This window comes from Elephas maximus, chromosome 10 (assembly GCF_024166365.1).
Source record: "Elephas maximus indicus isolate mEleMax1 chromosome 10, mEleMax1 primary haplotype, whole genome shotgun sequence".
Lineage (NCBI taxonomy): Eukaryota > Metazoa > Chordata > Mammalia > Proboscidea > Elephantidae > Elephas > Elephas maximus.
In genome coordinates this window covers 31,699,655-31,720,944 of record NC_064828.1, presented here as the reverse complement: position 1 = coordinate 31,720,944, position 21,290 = coordinate 31,699,655, and the positions used below count along the sequence as shown (strand labels likewise).

Here is a 21,290-nt window from a genome sequence, read left to right as displayed (position 1 = left end):
CCATTCAAAAGATGGCAGTGCCCCACTCAAAGATGGTGGCCAACTAGGCCACTCTGACTGTGTGTCACTCTCCTATAGGCCTGCCAGTAATCCAGTCTCACACATCAGCCTCCTGAAAGAACTCATTACACCTCTTCCAAGTCTCCCGTTCCAGGGCTTCAACTTATAATTTTTACCATTCTGGGTACTGTGTAGAATCTGCCAAATTATGGAACTTCAGGTCCATCCCTATTTTGCTTTATAGACTATGCCTGAGCCAGTTTAAAGGGGTTCAAAGCCCTACATCTCTCCCACATTCTGCCCCTTCTGATTCTGCCCTTCTCATTTTGCTGCCTTCTCTCTCTCACCCTTATCTCCTACCATTATTCTCCCTTCCAGTTCTCATTTCCTAGAAAGCTAAATATTCTAGTCTAGAAGCATTATTTGCTTGTCTTTCCTTGAACTTTAAGCATTATTTAAGCTGTAGCTGTATACTTAGCACAAGGTACTTGGAGAACTCAGTCATTCTTTTGAGGAACAGTCATAGGACACAATGAGTTAAAGTATAGTTTGTTAGATTTACATTAAGTTTTTACATGCTAGACTCTTGTGAGGAATTGACTTTTCACAATAGCAAAAAGATGGAAACAGTGTAAGTATCCATCAACAAATGAATGCATGAACAGACTATGGTACATCTAACAAAAATGATGATTCCGCAAAACATCTCACGACATGGATGAATCTGGAGGGCATTATGCTGAGTGAAATAAGTCAATCACAAAAGGAGAAATACTGTATAAGACTACTGTTATAAAAACACATGAAAATGTTGCCACACAGAAAGAATCTTTGATGGTTACCAAGGAGGGGATGGGTGAGGAGGGAGAAACACTTAACTAGATAGTAGGTAAGTGGTAACTTTGGTGAAGGGTAAGACACAGTACACAGTATAGGGGAAGTCAGCACATCTTGACCAGGGCAAAGTCATTAAAGCTTCACAGATACATCTGGACACCCTGAGGGATCGAGTTACTGGGCTGAGGGCTGGGGACCATGGTCTCTGGGGATATCCAGCTCAATTGGCATAACATAGTTTATAAAGAAAATGTTCTGCATCCAACTGGTAAGTAGCATCTGGGGACTTAAAAGCCTGTGGGCGGCCACCTAAAATACATCTACTGGTCTCATCCCCACTGGGACAAAGGAGAATGAAGAAAACCAGACTCATGGGAAAGATTAGTCAGAGGACTAATGGACCGCAACTACCAGAACCTCCACCAGACTGAGCCCAGAACAACTAGATGGTACCCAGCTACCACCACTGACTGCTCTGACAGAGATTACAGTAGAAGGTCCCACACAGAGCTGGAGAAAAATACGGAACAAAATTCTAATTCACACACACACAAAAAAGACCAGGTTTACTAGTCTGACAGTCTGGAGAAACCCTGAGAGTGCGTCTCCCCCAACCCCCGGACACCCTTTTAACTCAGTACTGAAGTCACTCCTGAAGTTCACCCTTTAGCCAAAGATGAGACGCATCTGTAGGGGGCCAAGAATAACACATTGTTGGACCTATAGACCTGCTTCATAGTTCACAGAACGTGCTTCATAGTTGTCATGTATAGAAGACTAAGGAGCACGCCAGCCCAGAAGCAAAGAAGAGAAGTCAGGAAGGGTCAGGAGAACTAAACAAATGGAAACAGGGAACCCACGGTAGAGATGGGGAGATTGTTGACACGTCCTAGTCGGCAACCAACATCACAGAACAATTTGTATTATTAGCTGTTTGATGAGAAACTAATTTGCTCTGTAAAGTTTAACGCACAATTAAAAAAAAAAAAAAAAAAACTCCTAACTTTTAACATCACTAACGACAAATCTTTATCTAGGGAAGAAACTTGTTTGACTGCTGAAGCATTTTTTTATGCTTTTTCTTCTTTTTTTTTTGAACAGAATATAAGTATGTCCGTGGAAGGAGACTATACTTACTTGCGTATCAACTTCTATTGTCCAGGCAGTGCTCTGGGCAGGAATGAGGGCAACATCTTTCCTAACCCAGAAGCCACTTTCGTCAAGGAAATGTGAGTCCCCAGGAAAACAACCATGCCTGAATCCCTGCTGGCCACAGGGGCGCCCTCAGAAGCATGTGTTCTCCATACTGTATCCTCCCCATCTAGTGAACAGGCAAAGCTTCCCTCAGTGGCACTTTTTTAGGATCACCTTGTTGGCTGTGAACTATATTGAGCAATGGAACCTAATTGCGAAACCTCATGAAAATTTTTATACCTACTACACGTATTTTGTCATAGAATCCTCAGAACGTTTGCTACATTGGATCCTGTTTCCTTCATGGTGTTGAATGGGATTACTTGGGGATGTTGGACAAGATTTTAATGGATTAGCCATTTAAAATAGTCTCCATTTAAGAAAGGAGAAAGGGAAATTTTTTTTGCTTTCTAGGCATTCTCTCACAACTTAGTGATAACCTTTTTCTCTTAAGAGGGAGTAAGCTATTTTGAAATACAAGAACAGGTGCTAGTTCCCTGGCCTGGTGAGGAAAATTCTATAACGTCTCTTCTTTTTATAGTACATACAGAGCTTCAAATATGAAGGCACCTGGAGAACAGACAGTGCCAGCCTTGAACCTTCAGAATGCTTTTCGAATTATAAAAGAAGTACAGAAACGTTATAAGACTCGGGAAGCAGAGGAAAAAGAGAAGGAGGTGAGCCTTTGTGTGAAAGGACGTGTGTGGTTTTGGGGGGACATGTAAAGGCTACATGAGGAGTCACGATAATGGTATTTCACCTCAGGGCATTGTGAAACAAGACTCACTGGTGATCAACCTCAACCGGAGTAATCCCAAACTAAAAGATCTGTACATTCGCCCAAACATTGCCCAGAAGAGAATGCAAGGCTCGCTGGAGGCCCATGTCAATGGTATGGATGATTTCTCATGTGCCTGAGTTTCATCATGGCCACATTTGCGTGAATAAAAAATCAGATAACATAGCAGGGCAGGAAAATGCTGTGGGGACCTTCCTCACTTTGTTCTGTGGCCAAAAGGAAAGGAAGCTCTGTGCAGGTTTTGCCTTTTCCTCTCAGCCTGTTCACATCAGCTGGGAAGAATGCAGTGCTCTTTGCCTGACCTAATGATGCTGCTAGACACTTGGCTTCATTTCTCTTCTTCCAGGATTTCGCTTCACATCTGTTCGAGGAGACAAGGTGGATATTCTGTACAATAACATCAAGCATGCTTTGTTCCAGCCCTGTGATGGAGAAATGATTATTGTCTTGCACTTTCACCTTAAGGTATACCTTTCTGCTGACTAGCTGTGTGATCCTGGGCACAAACTGAACTTCGTTAGCCTCTTTTCTGTAAAACAGTGATGAAGAAGATTACGTGTCCTATAAGATTATAAGAATTGAATAAATAGTATTTATGAAGTCCACAGTGCCTAGCATGTAGGTGGTGCTTATAGGCAGGGCTAAAGGCATGTAGGGCCCTTGGAAGCCCTGGTGGCATAGTGGTTAAGAGCTATGGCTGCTAGCCAAAAGTTCGGCAGTTCACATCCTCCAGGCGCTCCTTGGAAACTATGGGGTGGTTCTGCCCTGTCCCGTAGGGTCACTATGAGTTGGAATTAGCTCAGCAGCAACGGGTTTGGTTTTTTGGTTTGGGGCCTTAAGCACTGATAATTTGTGGTGCCCCCTCCTCTGCTTACTCATGCATTTGAACAGGGTATGTGACTTAGACGTGTGTGTGTGTCTTAGTCTTAGTGTGTGTCTTATTTGTGTCTTAGCTATCCATGATGTAACTTCTTTTTAAATGCGACTATAATATTAGCAATTGGATACAAAGTGGCAGGTGCCATTTTAGCAGAGTGAGATGAACTGGATTATAAAATTTTTAGTGTATGTGGGGTACTAAGATTTTTACTAAATACCACATTTTCTGCAGAGAGAATATTCCACATGTTCTACAACAAAGAAAGTGAGTCAGTGAACTTAGTTATTTCAGCAGTCAATATAAAATTCTGTTCATCTCCACAGCGAAAAATTGACTTTCACTAGTTTAGCTTTAAATGGCTCATACTTCAGATTGGACGCTTGTTTCATAATAGATACTGTAATTGTAAATGAACAAATGAAAAATGTCATAAGAGAACATTTAACGTGTCCTGTCAGCTTGGCATCTATGGGTCTTTGCTTTGGACAACTGGTGCCTTTATTTTGTTGATACCCTGTCCGTTCCTGCTTATGTTTGTTCCTTTGGTGTGACACATACTGACCACCAAAATATACAAACTCTTCTCTGGATTCCTGTTTATGAAATAGAAAATTGTTCCTTGAGACACAATTTGTTACCAGCATAATACCCAAAGTCCATTCTAAGAAATAGGGGTACTTTTTAAAACTTTCACCATACTGATAAACCATCTGATTAATTATTTTTACCTACATGCCGTGGGAGGCCCAGACTTGGATCACAGCCAATTCCAACACAGGTATTTTCGTGTTTGTTTCTTGGATTTTGCATCTTTGTAGCTTCAGTCCTCTGACTTCTTCGTTCTTCCTTCTGCGTTATGCCCTCAGAACGCCATCATGTTTGGGAAGAAGCGGCACACAGATGTGCAGTTCTACACAGAAGTGGGTGAGATCACCACAGACCTGGGGAAACATCAGCATATGCATGACCGTGACGACCTCTATGCTGAGCAGGCCAGTGAAATTCAGTATTTTTATTTACAGGGCAATTAGGTGGGGTGAGGTCTGAATCTGAGGTGAGGAAGTGTTATGTTTTGTAAACAAGCCTTGAACCTTTCTGTGCAGAACAACTCAAGTATCCACTGAGGTGGCATCGTGCAGTGGCTTATGGCTTAGACTTAGGTTCAGGCTCAGCTCTCCAGTTGATGTTATTGTGGCCTGTGATACATTGCATATTAGTGTCATGGTTATAAGCATTGAAGACTACAAAACAGTTCAGGCTTTTTTAGGGGAAGTACTGTTAAAAAGTAAAGAGATGGCAAATAGTTATTTTGTTTTGTTTTGTTTTCTTCAACAGATGGAACGAGAAATGAGGCACAAACTGAAAACAGCCTTTAAAAACTTCATTGAGAAAGTAGAGGCTCTAACGAAGGAGGAACTGGAATTTGAAGTGCCTTTTAGGGACTTGGGGTAACATATCTCATCTTTTTGACTTGAAGTTCGATCAGTCTGCCTTTTAGAAAAACCAGTTATTCTTCCTTTAATGTTTATTTAGCCTTTTTCCTTTGAGATGTTCATGCCCTCTTGAAAATTTATAAGGGTTAGGTGAGTGGCTAAAACTGAGAGGCTTTCTCTGGAAATGAGTGTGCTGGAGGCATGTTTGGCGTGGGGAAGAGAACGGATTGTATGTCTTGTGGCGCTTTCTCTGGTGATAAACCCAGCCTTATGTGAGTTCCTAATCTCACTCTCTTTCAGATTTAATGGTGCTCCCTATAGGAGTACCTGCCTCCTTCAGCCGACTAGTAGTGCGCTGGTAAATGCTACAGAATGGGTGAGTATTTCTTTTCTCCTTTTGATAAGAAAATTGTTAGAGAAAAGAAAGCAGGAAGGTAGATGTTCTGAAAATAAGATCCTAATCATTTTTCCTGGTTTTCATTTTTGATATTTACTTGTCTTAAAATTAAAACTCATTGAACAGATGAGTCCCAAAATAATTTCTTTAAGTAGGTTTTCTTTTAATAATTTCTTCTCATAGATGCCTTAGATTTGTTCTCCCTGAGGGAAGAATTTGGTTTTTTGTAGGTCTTTTCATTGGAGTTTTTTATTATGTTCTACTGGCCGCAGTCTTTCCAAAAAAATAGTTCTGTTGTCCTGTGTAGTGATTTTTTTCCTGAAAGTACTTGAAAATGCTAGTGCTGTGGGGGAAATATTTATATGATAATGATCTAGTTCCTCCCTGACAGCCACCTTTTGTGGTGACATTGGATGAAGTGGAGCTGATCCACTTTGAGAGGGTCCAGTTTCACCTGAAGAACTTTGATATGGTAATAGTCTACAAGGACTACAGCAAGAAAGTGACAATGATCAATGCTATTCCTGTAGCCTCCCTTGACCCCATCAAGGAATGGTTAAAGTAAGTAAGCCTGCCAGCAGTCTTCCATTCACCCCCAGGAACCCTGTTATTACAGAACTTGTCTCTGCTGCCTTCCTCCAAGTGTGAATGTGTTGTACATAGAATCTCTTGGTGTGCCTAAGGTAAGATTGCCCTGAGGTTGAGCTGTAGACCAGGACTTGAAATTTCAGGTATCTATTAGATATGTGGTTGTTGACTTTTTCTGAGTACCCAGCAATACTACACAATAAAAATCAAAATTTAACCTTTTTCTGACTCTACTTGATATATGTGTAAAGATCTGAAAGTAGGTATAGAATATCTTAACGTTTCTTAGGCTTTGACATCCATTGCTCACACTTCTTCTAGAAGAATTTCTCCTAGAAGTGCCAGAACCCCACTAAACAGGGAATGTCACCCTCTAGAGAAAATGTGAGGTTTGGATAGCCATAAGTACAGTTGCCTAGCCCCCCCGTTCCAGTAACTGGAAACTGGGAGGTGCTATAAATCTCTGGAGAAATTGATTGAGAGTTAAGAAATAAACTGTGAGAAAAATTGAGATTTATGGTCTCCATAAGGATTTTCCTATGAAATACATGTATAAAGGTATATGGCTTTTTAAAATCAGCATTATCAAGGTACAATTTACATGTAATAAAGTTCACCAATTTAAATATATGATTTGATTAGTTTTAACAAATGTGTACAGTCCTGCATCCAGCAGCACAATCAGGATATAGAACATTTTCGTCATTCCAAAAAGTTCCTTTGTGCCCCTTTAAAGTTAGGCTTCTCCCCTCACTTGGTTTCTGTCACTGTACATTTTGCTTCTTCTGAAATTTTCCAGAAATAATCAGAATGTAATCTTTCTTCTTTCACTTAGTATAATGTTTCTGAAATTTACACAAGTTGTGTGTTTCAGTACTATATTCCGTTTTATTACTGAGTAGTATTTCCTTAAGGAGCCCTGGTGGCACAAGTGTTCAGTGCTCAGCTGCTAACCGAAAGGTTGGCAATTCGAACCCACCCAGCAACTATGCAGGAGAAAGACTGGCAGTCTGCTTCTGTAAAGACTGCAGCCGAGAGAACCCTATGGGGCAGTTCTCCTCTGTCACATAGGTCTCTGTGAGTCGGAAATTAACTCTCGGTGGCACCTGACAACAATAGTATTCCATTGTGTGACTGTACCACACACCACATTTTGTTTATCCATTCACCAATTAGTAGACATCTGTTTCTATTAATTGATTTTTTTCCTGCTTCTTTGTAAGCCTGGTAATTTGTGATTGATTGCCAGACATTGCGACTCCACATTGTTGGGTCTGAATTTTCTTGTATTATTTAATTTTGGGGTTTTATTGTAGCATACAGTTAAGTTACTTGGATTCCATTTGATCTTTCAAGCTTTGTTAGTGCAGATTTAGAACAGCCTTTAGTTTAGGGCTACTCTGGCCTGACTGCTGAGGCAGTACTCTCTGAGGACTCTGCCTGATGCCCCATGTATTGTGAGGTCTTCCCATTCTACCTGGTGGTGATTTCCTGTTCTGTGTGAGATCTGGGGATTGTCTGGCCTACGGCTCTCCCGTGTTGGTTTGCCAGTAGTTTCTTCTCATGTGTATGTAGATCAGCCCTCAGCAAAAGACATGAAGGGACCCCTCGGGAAATCTCCAGGGCTTCCTCCTTCTGTAACTCTTCTCCAGGACTCTGCCTCACATGTTCTGGCTATCTCAGCCACCCTGAACCTTTCTTTCTTACCTCTGAGTGACCACCAGGTTCTGGTTGGTTCCCCCTCCTGCACAGCAGCCTGAGAACTGCCTCCAGACGGAAAACTGGGGCAACTATAAAATAAGACCTTATTTCCCTTCTCTCAAGGATTATAGTCTTGTGCTGCCTTTTAGCCAGTGTGTGAAAACTGTCGTTGCGTATTTTGCCTGGTTTTTCTAGTTGTTCAAGGTGGAAGGGTAACTCTAGTCCTTGTTACTCCATCATGGCTGGAGGCAGAAGTTTCCGTATGTATGATAGTGGGTAAATGGGATTATGGAAATCCCGGGGGCGTAGTAGTTAAGTGCTACAGCTGTGAACCAAAAGGTTGGCAGTTAGAATCCACCAGATGCTCCTTGGACACTATGGGGCAGTTGTGCTCTGCCCTGTAGGGTTGCTATGAGTCAGAATCGAGTCGATGGCAACGGGTTTTTTTATTTTTATGGGATTGTGGAGCCCTGGTGGCACAATGCTTAAGAGCTACAACTGCTAACCAAAGGTTGGCAGTTCGAATGTACCAGCCACCCCTTGGAAACTCTATTGGGCAGTTCTACTCTGTCCTGTAGGGTTGCTATGAGTTGGAGTTGACTTGATAACGGGTTTGGTTTGGTATGTAGAATTATGCAGTTGGTTTTCAGGCAGATTTTATGCTGAAATTTTATTATTGTTACCCTTACTATTGTCATTTTCTTTGTTCTTTTCTCTTACCCACCTACTGTAATTGATTCAGCTCTCAATAGAAGTGGGTAGCAGAAAGTCAGATGAAAATCATTTGAGTACCTTCTAAATACAGGGCACTTCAGGTGCTAAAAATAAATTTAGTCTCTACTTTCAGATAGACCTTGGCTCAAATAAAGAAAACATAGGAAAGCAGTGGAAGGTTGAAGAGGGAGAGCTAGGTCCAGTGACAGTTGTCCCTCTTCCTTAGTTTCGGTAGTATGAATGATCAGAGCTGGGAGAAAAATGGCAGAAGTGGTCACGAGTTGAGACTGCTTACTAAAAAAGTGGAATCAGTGAGAGAGGGAAAAACATGGCTGAGTAGGAGGGAAGGCTAGTGAAGAAAAGGGAAATTGGTACTTAAGGAAGGAAGTGGAAGTGGGGGGAAGCACGAGCTCGGAGTTGGTTGAGAGAATACCTTTACTTCAGCTGGAATGCTCTTCTGTCATGAGGGCTAGTGCTCTGGGAGAGAAATATTAGTCATTTGAGGATACTCTAATGGCACAGTGCAAAGAATACCTGCTACCATATACTTAGGGAAAGGTTATCTGCTTTTCAGGGATGCAAGATGACATTGAACACTTTAAGAAAACATCGATGCTTGGTTTTGACTTTGTGGTGTCATTTCTCTCAGTTCCTGTGACCTAAAGTACACAGAAGGCGTACAGTCCCTCAACTGGACTAAAATCATGAAGACCATTGTTGATGACCCTGAGGGCTTCTTCGAGCAAGGTGGCTGGTCTTTCCTAGAGCCTGAGGGTGAGGTGCGTGAGTGCGGGGTTTCTGTTCTGGTACACAGTGTTGGTCGCTATCATTTGGGCAGTTAGGAAAAAGCCATATAACCAGCATGTGAGGATCAAAATGCATTATGGTTTCTCCAAATAAGTTTTACAGAAAAAAGATTGATTGGACATTGGTCCCCACTGACAAGATTTCTTTGAGATTATAAAAACTGGCCTCTGCACGAGTTCCTCAGCATTTGGAAAAAATTCTTCAGGGCAGTTCGGCAAAAATTGTTTTCTAAAAAATGGTCCTCCCACCTCCGCATAATGCATTATTATCAATTGTCTATTTCTGTGGTTAATGACCCTTGATAAGGAAGAATGAACTGAGTCTTTCAGAAAAATGAATTAGGAAGATAACAGCAGGGAGGGTGCTCCTTTTAAGTTTCAGTGTGTAGATCTCAGTCTTCACTTTGCACCTTACCAGTAACTTTAGATACATCCTTTTATATCCTGGTCACCCAAGTCTTTTCCATGTGAAACTGAAATAATGCTGCTGTACTCAGTGGGTTGAATTAATCCTTTAAATTAGTAAAGTAAATGTACAAAACAAAATCAGTAACAGCATTGTGCTGTCTCTAACCCACCAGGGGAGTGATGCTGAGGAAGGGGACTCAGAGTCTGAAATTGAAGATGAGACTTTTAACCCTTCAGAAGATGACTATGAAGAGGAAGAGGAGGATAGTGATGAAGACTATTCATCTGAAGCAGAGGAATCAGGTTAATCTTTTTAAGAAAAAGTTTGTCATAGCTTCCTAATCTAATACCACTTCTGCAAACTACTTTTTTTTTTAGAAGGAAAGAATTCCGTCATTCCTTTCCATTCTTGTCTAATTGTAATACTTCATCCATTTATTTCAGACTATTCCAAGGAGTCATTGGGCAGCGAAGAAGAGAGTGGAAAGGACTGGGATGAACTAGAAGAAGAAGCCCGAAAAGGTAATTTTGTTGTTTTGGGGAGGGGGAACGTCATTTTTTTATTTTATTTTGACTAGGTACAGATTTCTAGCACATTTTAGTATTTTGGGATATTGATAGCCTAATAAGAGTTAAAGGCATTCTGGTGGCACAGTAGTTAAGTGCTCAGTTGCTAAACAAAAGGTTGGCGGTTGAAACCCACCAGTAGGTCCGAGGGAGAAAAGATCTGGCAGTCTGCTCCCATAAAAATGATAGCCCAGGAAACCCCGTGAGGCAGTTCTACTCTGTCCTATAAGGTCGCCATGAGTCAGAATCAACTCAAGGGCACACAACAACGTTAAGAATTAACAAAAGAACACTACAAAATTGATTTGGACAATAGCCAAAAGGTGTGAAAACCACCAAAATGTCCATCAGCAGATGAATGGATAAACCAAATGTGTGTAGCCATACAAGGGAATATTATGCAGCCGTAAAGAGAATGAGATTCTGGTGCATGCCACAACAGATGGATGAACCTTGAAAACATGCTGAGCGAAATAAGAAGTTAGTTTTATGATCTCACTTATATGAAGTAAGCAAATACGTTGGAGCCCTGGTGGCACAGTGGTTAAGAGCTATAGCTGCTAACCAAAGGGGTGGCAGTTCAAACCCACTATCCGCTCCTTGGAAACCCTATGCAGCAGTTCTACTCTGTTGTCTAGCGTCGTCTCTGAGTTGGTATCAGTTCAACAACAATGGGTTTGTTTCTTGATAGAAGGGGTGGGAGGGAGCGGGAAAGGGAGAGTTTTTGTTTGGGGTGGCATTGAGGTTATGTTAATGGTGGTAGAATATTTTGGAAAAGGATTGCAAGAATGGTGGCACAACTTGTCCTTGGATTGTTAATGTGGAAGTTGTACTGGCAAATATTTTGGTATGTATATTTTCACCATAATTTTAAAAACCTTAAATTTGGAACCACAGTTAAAACTTCATAGATGAAAGGGGGAAAAATGAAGTCTGAAATTTGTCTAAATAGAAATTTTTGGCTAACTGGAAGCTTTCTTCATCTGCTTAAGCCCCCAGGTTGCTCTAGCCAGGGTAGCCATGTGTCATATATGGCTCCAGAATTAGGCAATTCAGTTTCCAAAACTAAGTCCCATATTTGTCTAACTTTCTGGGTCTCTTCCAGGTTAGAAATATCTTCATAGTGCTAGTTTAGTTTCTCTGAAACCAAAACCCAAATGTAAATTATAGATGAAAAAGAAATATTTATTACCTACTGTGTCCCAAGCACTGTGATAGGGGTTTTGCAGAGGTTATATTGTTGTTGTTAGGTGCTGTTGAGTCTGTTCCAACTCATAGCAACCCTGTGTACAACAGAACGAAACACCGCCCGGTCCTGCGCCATTCTTAAAATTGTTATACCTGAGCCCATTGTTGTAGCCACTGTGTCAGCCCTTCTTGAGGGTCTTCGTCTTTTTCGCTGGCTCTCTACTTTACCAAGCATGGTGTTCTTCTGCTGGAACTGATCCATCCTGGTAACATGTCCAAAGTATGTGAGACATAGTCTCCCCATCCTTGCTTCTAAGGGGCATTCTGGTTGTTCTTCCAAGACAGATTTGTTTGTTCTTTTGGCAGTCCATGGTATATTCAATATTCTTTGCCAGCACCACAATTGAAAGACATCAGTTCTTCAGTCTTCCTTATTCATTGTCCAGCTTTCGCATGCATATGATGCGATTGAAAACACCATGGCTTGGGTTACGCACACCTTAGTCTTCAATGTGACATCTTTGCTTTTCAACACTTTAAAGAGATCTTTTGTGGCAGATTTGCCTAATGCAATGAGTCTTTTGATTTCTTGACTGCTGCTTCCATGGGTGTTGATTATGGAACCAAGTAAAATGAAATCCTTGACAACTTGAGTCTTTCCTCCGTTTATCCTGATGTTGCTTATTGCTCCAGTTATGAGGATTTTTGTTTTCTTTATGTTGAGGTGTAATCCATACTGAAGGCTCTGGTCTTCATCTTCATTAGTAAGTGCTTCAAGTCCTCTTCACTTTCAGCAAGCAAGGTTTTGTCATCTGCATAACGCAGGTTGTTAATGAGTCTTTCTCCAATCCTGATGCCCCGTTCTTCGTATAATCCAGCTTCTCGGATTATTTGCTCAGCGTACAGATTGAATTAAAAAAACCTGTTGCCATCCAGTCAATTCCGACTCATAGTGACCCTATAGGACAGAGTAGAATTGTCCCATAGAGTTGCCTGGTGGATTCGAACTGTACAGATTGAATAGGTATGGTGAAAAGATATAAACCTGCTGTACACCTTTCCTAACTTTAAACCACACAGTATCCCCTGTTCTTTCTAAACAACTACCTCTTTGGTCTATGTACAGGTTCCTCATGAGCATAATTAAGTGTTCTGGAATTGCCATCTTGGCAGTGTTTATCCATAATGCATTATGATCCACACAGTCGAATGCCTTTGCATAGTCAATAAAACACAGGTAAACATCCTTCTGGTATTCTCTGCTTTCGGCCAGGATCCATCTGACATCAGCAATGATATCCCTGGTTCCATGTCCTCTTCTGAATCTGGCTTGAATTTCTGGCAGTTCCCCGTCAATTTAATCCTAAAATAATTCTCCATTTTATAAATGAATAAACCAAGGCTCAGAAAGGTTAAGTACTCGCTCAAGGCCACATAGCTAGTAAGTGCTTAAGTAGTGATTAAAACTCAGCTCTGATTCCAAAGTAAATTCTGTGCACCATTTCATGCTGTCCCGTCCTGTTAGATTTATAGCTAACTAATAACGCCTCTTTCTCTTCTATTTAGCGGACCGCGAAAGTCGTTACGAGGAAGAGGAAGAACAGAGTCGAAGTATGAGCCGGAAGAGGAAGGCATCTGTGCACAGTTCCGGCCGAGGCTCTAACCGTGGTTCCAGACACAGCTCTGCACCACCCAAGAAAAAGAGGAAGTAACTTCTGAACTTTGGCCCTGAGCTCCATTCTTCCTCCAGCCAACCCCTCGAAATTTTACATGACATAGAAACTGTATTTTTCCTTTTGTTTTCTTTTGAAGTTTGGCCATTTGTGTTTATGGGTTTAGGGGGCCATTTGTGTGGACCAATCTACTCGGGGAATTCCAGGCCCACCAGGACACGTGCCAATGGCCCCATCCAGATGGCAAGGGAGGAGGTGTTCTTGAAGAAGGGCGGAGGCTTCCGCTGTTAATAAACATTGTTTCATTCCTCTCTCTTCCTGTCACCTTCTGCCAGGACATCAGTGGCTTCCGACATCTTATTCTTTGGTGTCTTGAAGCTGTGTTTCCAAGACATTGGTACAAGGTGACCCTTAACTACCTGTACCATGGTTCTTGACCAGCAGGTTTGATCCTTCATCTTACCTTACTGCTATGACCTTCCTCACCACTCTTTAAGTTCCATCTTTGCAGTACTCAAGAAAAGGCTCTTGGAATTTGCTAATGGTTGTGATAATCCAAACAACTTGAGCTAGTGAGGCAGATTGGGCTGGTGCCTCCATCAGAGTTTGCCTGCTTACTTGCCTCATGCCGATTTTGAGGTACTTCTGCTGCCTTAGAAGACATAAGAAGCAGTGACACTTCCGGGCCCAGTTTCATCCTCTACAAATTCACACATGACAGTGGTAGAAGACAAAATCACCACTGTCTTCTTTCTTTTCTGACATGTTATCTGAGGAAGAATGGTTGTGCCTCCTACTGCTTCTAGTGAAATCTAGAGGTGGCTCAAAGGAGCATCATTTAGATCTGGAAGGGGCAAGTCATGCCTTGGGCCTAGAATAACCTGATGAGACGAGAGAAGAGGAAGGGAGGCCAGGCCACATCTACAACAAAGCCTCTCGTCACTGCTGCTCCTTATTTTTACTTGTCTTGCATTGTCCTATATTTATCACAGTTTCTGTTGAACAGCTTTTTTAAGTATTTGGGGAGTTTATCTTGCCATCTTCCCCCTCCTGGTTCTCTGTACCCACCTGTCCACTGCAGTTCCTTCTGTGTTCTGTGACTAAGAGAAGAGGGGGGTCTTGGATTTTGTTTATTTGTTTGTTTTTTCTCCTTAGCAGTAGGACTTGATATTTTCGATTTTGGAAGAACTAAAAGATAAATAAACTGTGGGTTTTTTTTGTTGTCGTTGTTTTGTTCTTGTAAATTTACCTTTTGTGACAGTTCTTTTATAGTTCTTGAAAGCAAGCCTGCTTCTCACCTGATAAGGTGCCAAGGCCTTACAAAAATGCCTTTTCAAGTTAGTATCACAAAGATAACTTTCTTCATTCTATGCTTTCATTCTTAAGAGAGATACCAGACATCACAGCAGACCAAATTCATGGTATAGCAAGTTACTTTATGAGACTTTTTACTATTGTTCCCTCAGATTTTAGAATGGAATAGCACTTATTATATCACAAAAACAAATCTTCAGTCATCTCCTTGTAAATAGCATGGAGGGCAGCAGCGGCTTGTAGGGAAATCTTCAGCCTTCCTATTGGAGTGACCTGGTCTTCGGGGCTAACAACTGTTGGGAAAGAAGAAAAAGAAAAAACACTTGAATACCTGGCATTTGTCATGTTAGGTGCCGGAGATACTAAATGAACTAAGTTACTACACCACTTTCTAGGGAATTCTAGTCTAGTGGAGGAGAAAGGAAAATTAAAAGTGATTACAATATAGTATGCCAGCAGCTATGATAAATGAAAGCTGAAGGTGCTTTTGCGGACACACAGAAGCAGCACCTAACCCAGAATGGAGGAATTAGAAAAGACTTCCTGGAGACCATTCCCAAGGTAAGTCTTAAAAAGTTAAAAATTTCTAAGTATGTACCAAAACATGAAAACATGCTGGTTTGGAAAATTACAAGGAGTGGCAGAAATGAAACTGAAGATACACAGGGCCCAGATCATGAAGGGCCTTGTGTGTCTTCTAAAGTATTTAGCTTTAACTAAAGGTATTAAAAGTGACTTTTTATTTGGGTTCTAGAAGGATTATTATTTACAGAATAATGTGGAAGGGGGGCACAAGAAGACCAAGGTTGTTACGAGGCTGTTATAGTAATTTAGGAAAGAAACGAAAAGGGTCTAAAGTGTAACGGTGTAGAGGTGGGGACAGATTCAAAATATTTAAGAGATGAAATTAGTGGAATTTTGTGATCATCAGGAGTAAGGAAAAGCTTGGAATTGATCATCCTGGCTTAGGTAACAAGGTAGATGGTGGACAGTGGCATTCACTAAGAGGAAGTAAGGCACAAATTTCTAGTTGGGGGAGCTTTGAGGTACGAATGGAGCATACAAACAGAGACATCTATTGGTTTGCTGTAAGCCTAGTTTTATCAAAAATCAGGTAAAAAACTTAGATTTGAGATAATTCCTAAGTTATAATTAAAACCTTGGGGTGGATGCAATCACCTAGGAACAGAGTATGTGGAGAAAAAAAGGATTGAGCCAAAGAAATGCAACATTTAAAGGAATAAACCCAGAAAGAAGAACCTGTAAAAGAAACGGAAGGATCACCCAGGGAGTGATTTGGGAAGTCAGAATGTCCTGAAAATGGTATTAAAAAAGGACAGCAATGATACCAAGGTTTAGAAAGGTACAGTAAGATGAGTAATAAAAACCAATTGAATTTGACAAGATGGCAGGAGATTTCGGGCAGAGTGCTTGGGATGGAACTGTGATCTTAAGAGGCGCAGAAGTAGTACTGTGGATTGATCGTTCAGCAAAGCTATCAAGGAGCTGAGTTTATAAGTGATGAGAGAAAAGGCAGATGCAGGACTAGCAAGGAGAGTTTTGTTTTTACAGTTAAACCAACATGTTTAAAGCCTGTGTGGGAAGAGGCCATAATTAGGAAATTACTGTTCTTCTTTTAGTGATTAAAAATTCAAACTAAAAATTGTGAAGCATTCATTGGCTTAGTGATTCTGACTGTGATCACTAGAAAAGACATAAGGAAATTTTCCTTAAGTACAAAAGGCATGGAGGCCTGGAAGCATGGCATGTGTGGGGAATAGGCAGAAGGAGTACAAATTGGGAGTGAGAGCTGTAGAAGACTAACTGCTAATACAGAGCTGGCACTTAGCACATGCCAGGCACTGTCCTAAGCACTTTAAGTATGTTAACTCTTAAGTCCTCACAACAACCCTATGAGGTAGGTACTGCTGTTATCCCCATTTTATATATGAGGAAACAGGCACAGAGAGGTTAAATAGCTTGCCCAAGAGCACAACTTGAATGGCACTAGAGGAATATAATGAATCTTGTCTTCAAGATCAACTTTGCAGTGTTAATTAGGTACTGAAGGTAGAACAAGAAAAAAAGTCATTATTAGGATGGTTTCCCTGAAGACAAATGGAACAATCATGTATTACTCACTGTCTAGCTCTTCCTGTAGAATGTCTCTTCCTGATTCCAGGATCTGCCACAGTTCAAGATATGCATATCCTACTTCTTGACATTCTTTGTTTTCATCATCCATAGGCTCACTTACCACTGTAAACTTCAAACTAATGAGAAAAAAAAAAAAAAAAGTTCATTTAACTCAGCACTACTGATACCCTTTGGCTTTAAAAATATAATAAGGATAAAAGCAATCATAAATGATACGGTGTCTTTCCTTTGCCTCCATTTTATGAGACGACAGTGGTAGAAAAGTGAGGAATCAGTATGCTTTGAAGGAACAACAGGCCTTGAGAAGAGGGAACGAAGACTCTTGAGGTAGTGCAATTGATCAAGTTGTCTCAATAGAACCCCTAGTGTGATCGTTTATAACTTTGATGAAAGATTTCCTATGGATAGTGGAGACTTGCACAAAAACCAAGATTATGGAAGAAATTAGAGGGAGAGGTTTTAAATTTTTAAATAAAAGTTGGGTGCCAGTCCTGTTTTCTTACAGGAAACGGAAGGAATGCAGAATTGCAAACTGAGTATAAAAACTATTCTTTAGAGTTGTTTTGAGTCTTGAAAGGTGGTGCTGCCAAGTGTACGGCACAGTGCCTCACAAGCAGTGAGCAGTCAGTAAAAATCATCATGACCTTCACTTGTTAGGTGCCGTTGAGTCAGTTCCGACTCATAGCAACGCTATGTAAAACAATGAAGCACTGCCCGGTCCTGCACCATCCTCACAATCATTGTTATGCCTGAGCCCACTGTTACAGCCACTGTCAATCCATCTCCTTCAGGGTCTTCTTTTTTGCTGACCCACAATGTTACCAAGCATGATGCCCTTCTCCAGGGACTGGTCCCTCCTAATAACATGTCCAAAGTATGTGAGACAGAGTCTTGCCTTGACTTAGCCTAGCAAAGAATGATATTGAGTCCAGAAACTGGTACAATCTATAATAATCCTATTAATTTTTTTTTTTTTTAGGTTTTAAAAAATGTCTATTGTTTCAAGCCAAACAGTGGCCAGCTACAACCTGTGGGCAAAATATGGCCCGCTGCCCTTTTTTTTTTTTTTTGGTTTCTCTTGTTAATTATGGTGAAAGTATATATAAACAAAACTTTTGCCAACTTCAAAGGTTTTACATTAATTTTTTTAATTAAGATAACATTCCCAAATGGTCAGCAATTACTTTAAAACAAAGATGAGAACGTATGGGGCAGGGAAACTAGATTAATGGAAACTGAACCAAACCAAAACCAAACCCCTTGCCATTGAGTCCATTCTGACTGATAGCGACCCTATAGGACAGAGTAGAACTAACTGCCCTATAGGGTTTCCAAGGAGCGACTGGTGAATGCAAACTGCTGACCTCTTGGTTACTAGCAGCTGAGCTCTTAACCACCGCACCACCAGGCCTCTGGAAATGGAATACCAGATGGAAATAATAATAAATGAATAAATAATTCCTCACACTGTGAAGAATGTAACCAATGTCACTGAACAACTTGTATAGAAATTGTTGAATGGGAACCTAAACTGCTGTGTCAACCTTCACCAAAAAACATTTTTTAAAATTATTTTAAAATTTTTTGAGATAAAAATTTACCATTTTAACCATATTAAAGTGTACAATTGAATGTTTTTAGTATAGTCACAGTGCTGTGAAACCATTCCCCACTCTGTAATTCCAGAACGTTTTCATAACCTCAGAAAGAAACTCCATATCCATCAGTGTTTCCTCATTCTCCTCACCTCTCCCCACCCACCAGCCCCTGGCAACACTGACCTACCTTCTGCCTCTAGGGATTTGCCTGTTCTGGACATTTCACATGGCTATTAATTGTTATTATAGGCAAATATTAGAGAATGGCTAATAGAGAGTGCTAAGGGAGCAGGAGTAGGACTGAAAACTCAGACTCTTAAGAGCAAGGTCAAACACGGTTAAGCTGAAAAGAAGGAATTACTGAAAATGATTGACGCTGAGCCCACTACACAATCATGCATTTGTTAGTAGGTTTCTGTATCATTACTGAGAGCTTTGACAACGAAGAGGGATAATGCTGTCCTCTACCCCAAATTTTCTCAAGAAAGGGCAGGTAATGAGCATGACTACATGCCAGGCAGTCTCTTCAACGAACAGTGCTGGCGTAACTGGATATCCACCTGCAAAATAAATGAAACAAGACCCATGCCTCACACCATGCACAAAAACTAACTCAAAATGGATCAAAGACCTAAATATAAAATCTAAAATGATAAAGATCATGGAAAAAAAAATAGGGACAACACTAGGAGCCCTAACACATGGCATAAACAGTATACAAAACATTATGAACATTGTACAAACACCAGAAGAGAAACTAGATAACTGGGAGCTCCTAAAAGTCAAACACCTATGCTCATCCAAAGACGTCACCAAAAGACTAAAAAGATTACCTACAGATTGGGAAAAAGTTTTTAGCTCTGACATTTCTGATCAGCGTCTGACCTCTAAGATCTACGTGATATTGCAAAAACTCAACAACAAAAAGGCAAATAACCCAATTAAAAAATGGGCAAAGGATATGAACAGGCACTTTAACAAAGAAGACATTCAGGCTGCTAACAGATACATGAGGAAATGCTCACCATCATCAGCTATTAGAGAAATGCAAATCAGAACTACAATGAGATTTCATCTCACTCCAATGAGGCTGGCATTAATCCAAAAAACGCAAAATAGTAAATGTTGAAGAGGTTGTGGAGAGACTGGTACACTAACACACTGCTGGTGGGAATGTAAGATGGTAAAACCACTTTGGAAATCAATTTAGCGCTTCCTTAAAAAGCTAGAAATAGAACTACCAAACGACCCAGGAATTCCACTCCTTGGAATATAAAAAAATAAAAAATATATATATATATTTTTTGGAATATACCCTAGAGAAATAACAGCCTTCACACGAACAGATATATGCACACTCATGTTCATTGCAGCACTGTTTACAATAGCAAGAAATGAAAGCAACCAAGGTGCCCATCAACGGATGAATGGATAAATAAATTGTGGTATATTCACACAATGGAATAATATGCAACAGTTAAGAACAATGATGAATTTGTGAAACATTTCATAACATGGAGGAATCTGGAAGGCGTTATGCTGAGTGAAATTAGTCAGCTTCAAAAGGACAAATATTGTATGAGACCACTATTATAAGAACTCCGGATAAAGTTTAAACACAGAAGAAAATATTCTTTGATGGTTATGAGGGTGGGGAGGGAGGGAGAGGGATAAGCATGAACTAGAGAGTAGACAGAAATTTTTCTAGGTGAAGGGAAGGGCAACACATACCACAGGGATAGTCAGTACAACTGGACTAAGCCAAAAGCAAAGAAATTTCCTCAATACAACCAAAAGCTTTGAAGGCGAGAGTAGCAGGGACGGGAGTCTGGGGACCATGGTTTCAGGGGACATCTAGGTCAATTGGCATAACAAAATGTATTAAGAAAACATTCTGCATCTCACTTTGGTGAGAGGCATCTGGGGTCTTAAACACTAGCAAGTGGCCATCTAAGATGCATAAATTGGCCTTAACCCACCTGGAGCAAAGAAGAATGAAGAATACTGAAGACACAAGGTAAATATGAGCCCAAGAGACAGAAAGGGCCACATAAACCAGAGAGTCCATCAGCCTGAGACCCGAAGAACTAGATGGTGCCTGGCTACAACAATCACTGCCCTGACATGGAACACAACAGAGAATCCCTGATGGAGCAGGAGAATAGTGGGATGCAGATCTTAAACTCTCTTCTCATAAAAAAGACCAGGCTTAATGGTCTGACAGACCAGAGGGACCCTGACGGTCATGGTCCCCAGACCCTTTGGAAGTCCAAAATTGGAACCATTCCCAAAAACAACTGTACAGGCAGATATTGGCCTGGACTATAATGATGCTGGTGAGGAGTGAACTTCGTGGCTTAAGTAGACACATGAGACTATATGGGCAACTCCTGTCTGGTGGCGAGATGAGAAGGAAGAGAGGGACAGGAGCTGGTTGAATGGACACAGGGAATATAGGGTGAAGAGAAGGAATATGCTGTCTCATTAAGGGGAGGGCAGCTGGGAGAGCACAATGGGGTGTGTATGGCTTTTTGTATGAGAGACTGACTTAATTTGTAAACTTTCACCTAAAGCACAACAAATAAATTTTTAAAAAATCAGCCCCCGTTTCTTACCCACATGCATACAGAGGAGTGAGATTTAGTTAAACAAACTTTAACAAATACAAGATGCCCTTATTTGTCTTGTTTAGCTAAATGCCCAGTTAAATTTGAATTTTTTAGTGTAAGTATGTCCCCTGTATTTTATCTGGAAACTCTAAAAGGAAACCTTCTCAGATTACAGGTATAATAAAGAAAATTGACTTTCCTAAAATTTTAAAGCAGACCCAGAATTTACTTCAGCTATTACAAAGTCAGAATATTCCTATAAATAAAATACTTAAAAATCTAAATATAAAATTAATATTATGAAGACATAATATTTGGGAAGCTAGCAACAGCACTGTGTGTGAGAAACAAATCAAATTAGATTTGATTGGATCAAAACATTTTGCCCATTCCCTATTGGGCACTGTTTGTATTCAATTAAACCTCT

The 21,290-nt window shown here is 40.6% G+C and overlaps 2 protein-coding genes across 2 annotated transcripts in view; one reads left to right on the top strand and one right to left on the bottom strand.

The window, feature by feature from the left end:
• Nucleotides 1-13,815, top strand: part of SUPT16H (SPT16 homolog, facilitates chromatin remodeling subunit) — a 43,817-nt gene extending 30,002 nt beyond the window's left edge. The window contains exons 15-26 of the mRNA XM_049897581.1: nt 1,939-2,066; nt 2,573-2,708; nt 2,797-2,923; nt 3,177-3,295; nt 4,577-4,702; nt 5,046-5,158; nt 5,444-5,519; nt 5,932-6,101; nt 9,193-9,322; nt 9,931-10,060; nt 10,202-10,279; nt 13,079-13,815. Of these exons, the coding sequence (XP_049753538.1) occupies nt 1,939-2,066; nt 2,573-2,708; nt 2,797-2,923; nt 3,177-3,295; nt 4,577-4,702; nt 5,046-5,158; nt 5,444-5,519; nt 5,932-6,101; nt 9,193-9,322; nt 9,931-10,060; nt 10,202-10,279; nt 13,079-13,224 (1,479 nt within the window). The 3' untranslated portion in view covers nt 13,225-13,815. The remainder of the gene's footprint in view (nt 1-1,938; nt 2,067-2,572; nt 2,709-2,796; nt 2,924-3,176; nt 3,296-4,576; nt 4,703-5,045; nt 5,159-5,443; nt 5,520-5,931; nt 6,102-9,192; nt 9,323-9,930; nt 10,061-10,201; nt 10,280-13,078) is intronic.
• A 703-nt stretch (nt 13,816-14,518) lies between these two features.
• Nucleotides 14,519-21,290, bottom strand: part of RPGRIP1 (RPGR interacting protein 1) — a 73,418-nt gene continuing 66,646 nt past the window's right edge. The window contains 2 exon segments of the mRNA XM_049898613.1: nt 14,519-14,792; nt 16,642-16,772. Coding sequence (XP_049754570.1) covers nt 14,680-14,792; nt 16,642-16,772 — 244 coding nt within the window. The 3' untranslated portion in view covers nt 14,519-14,679.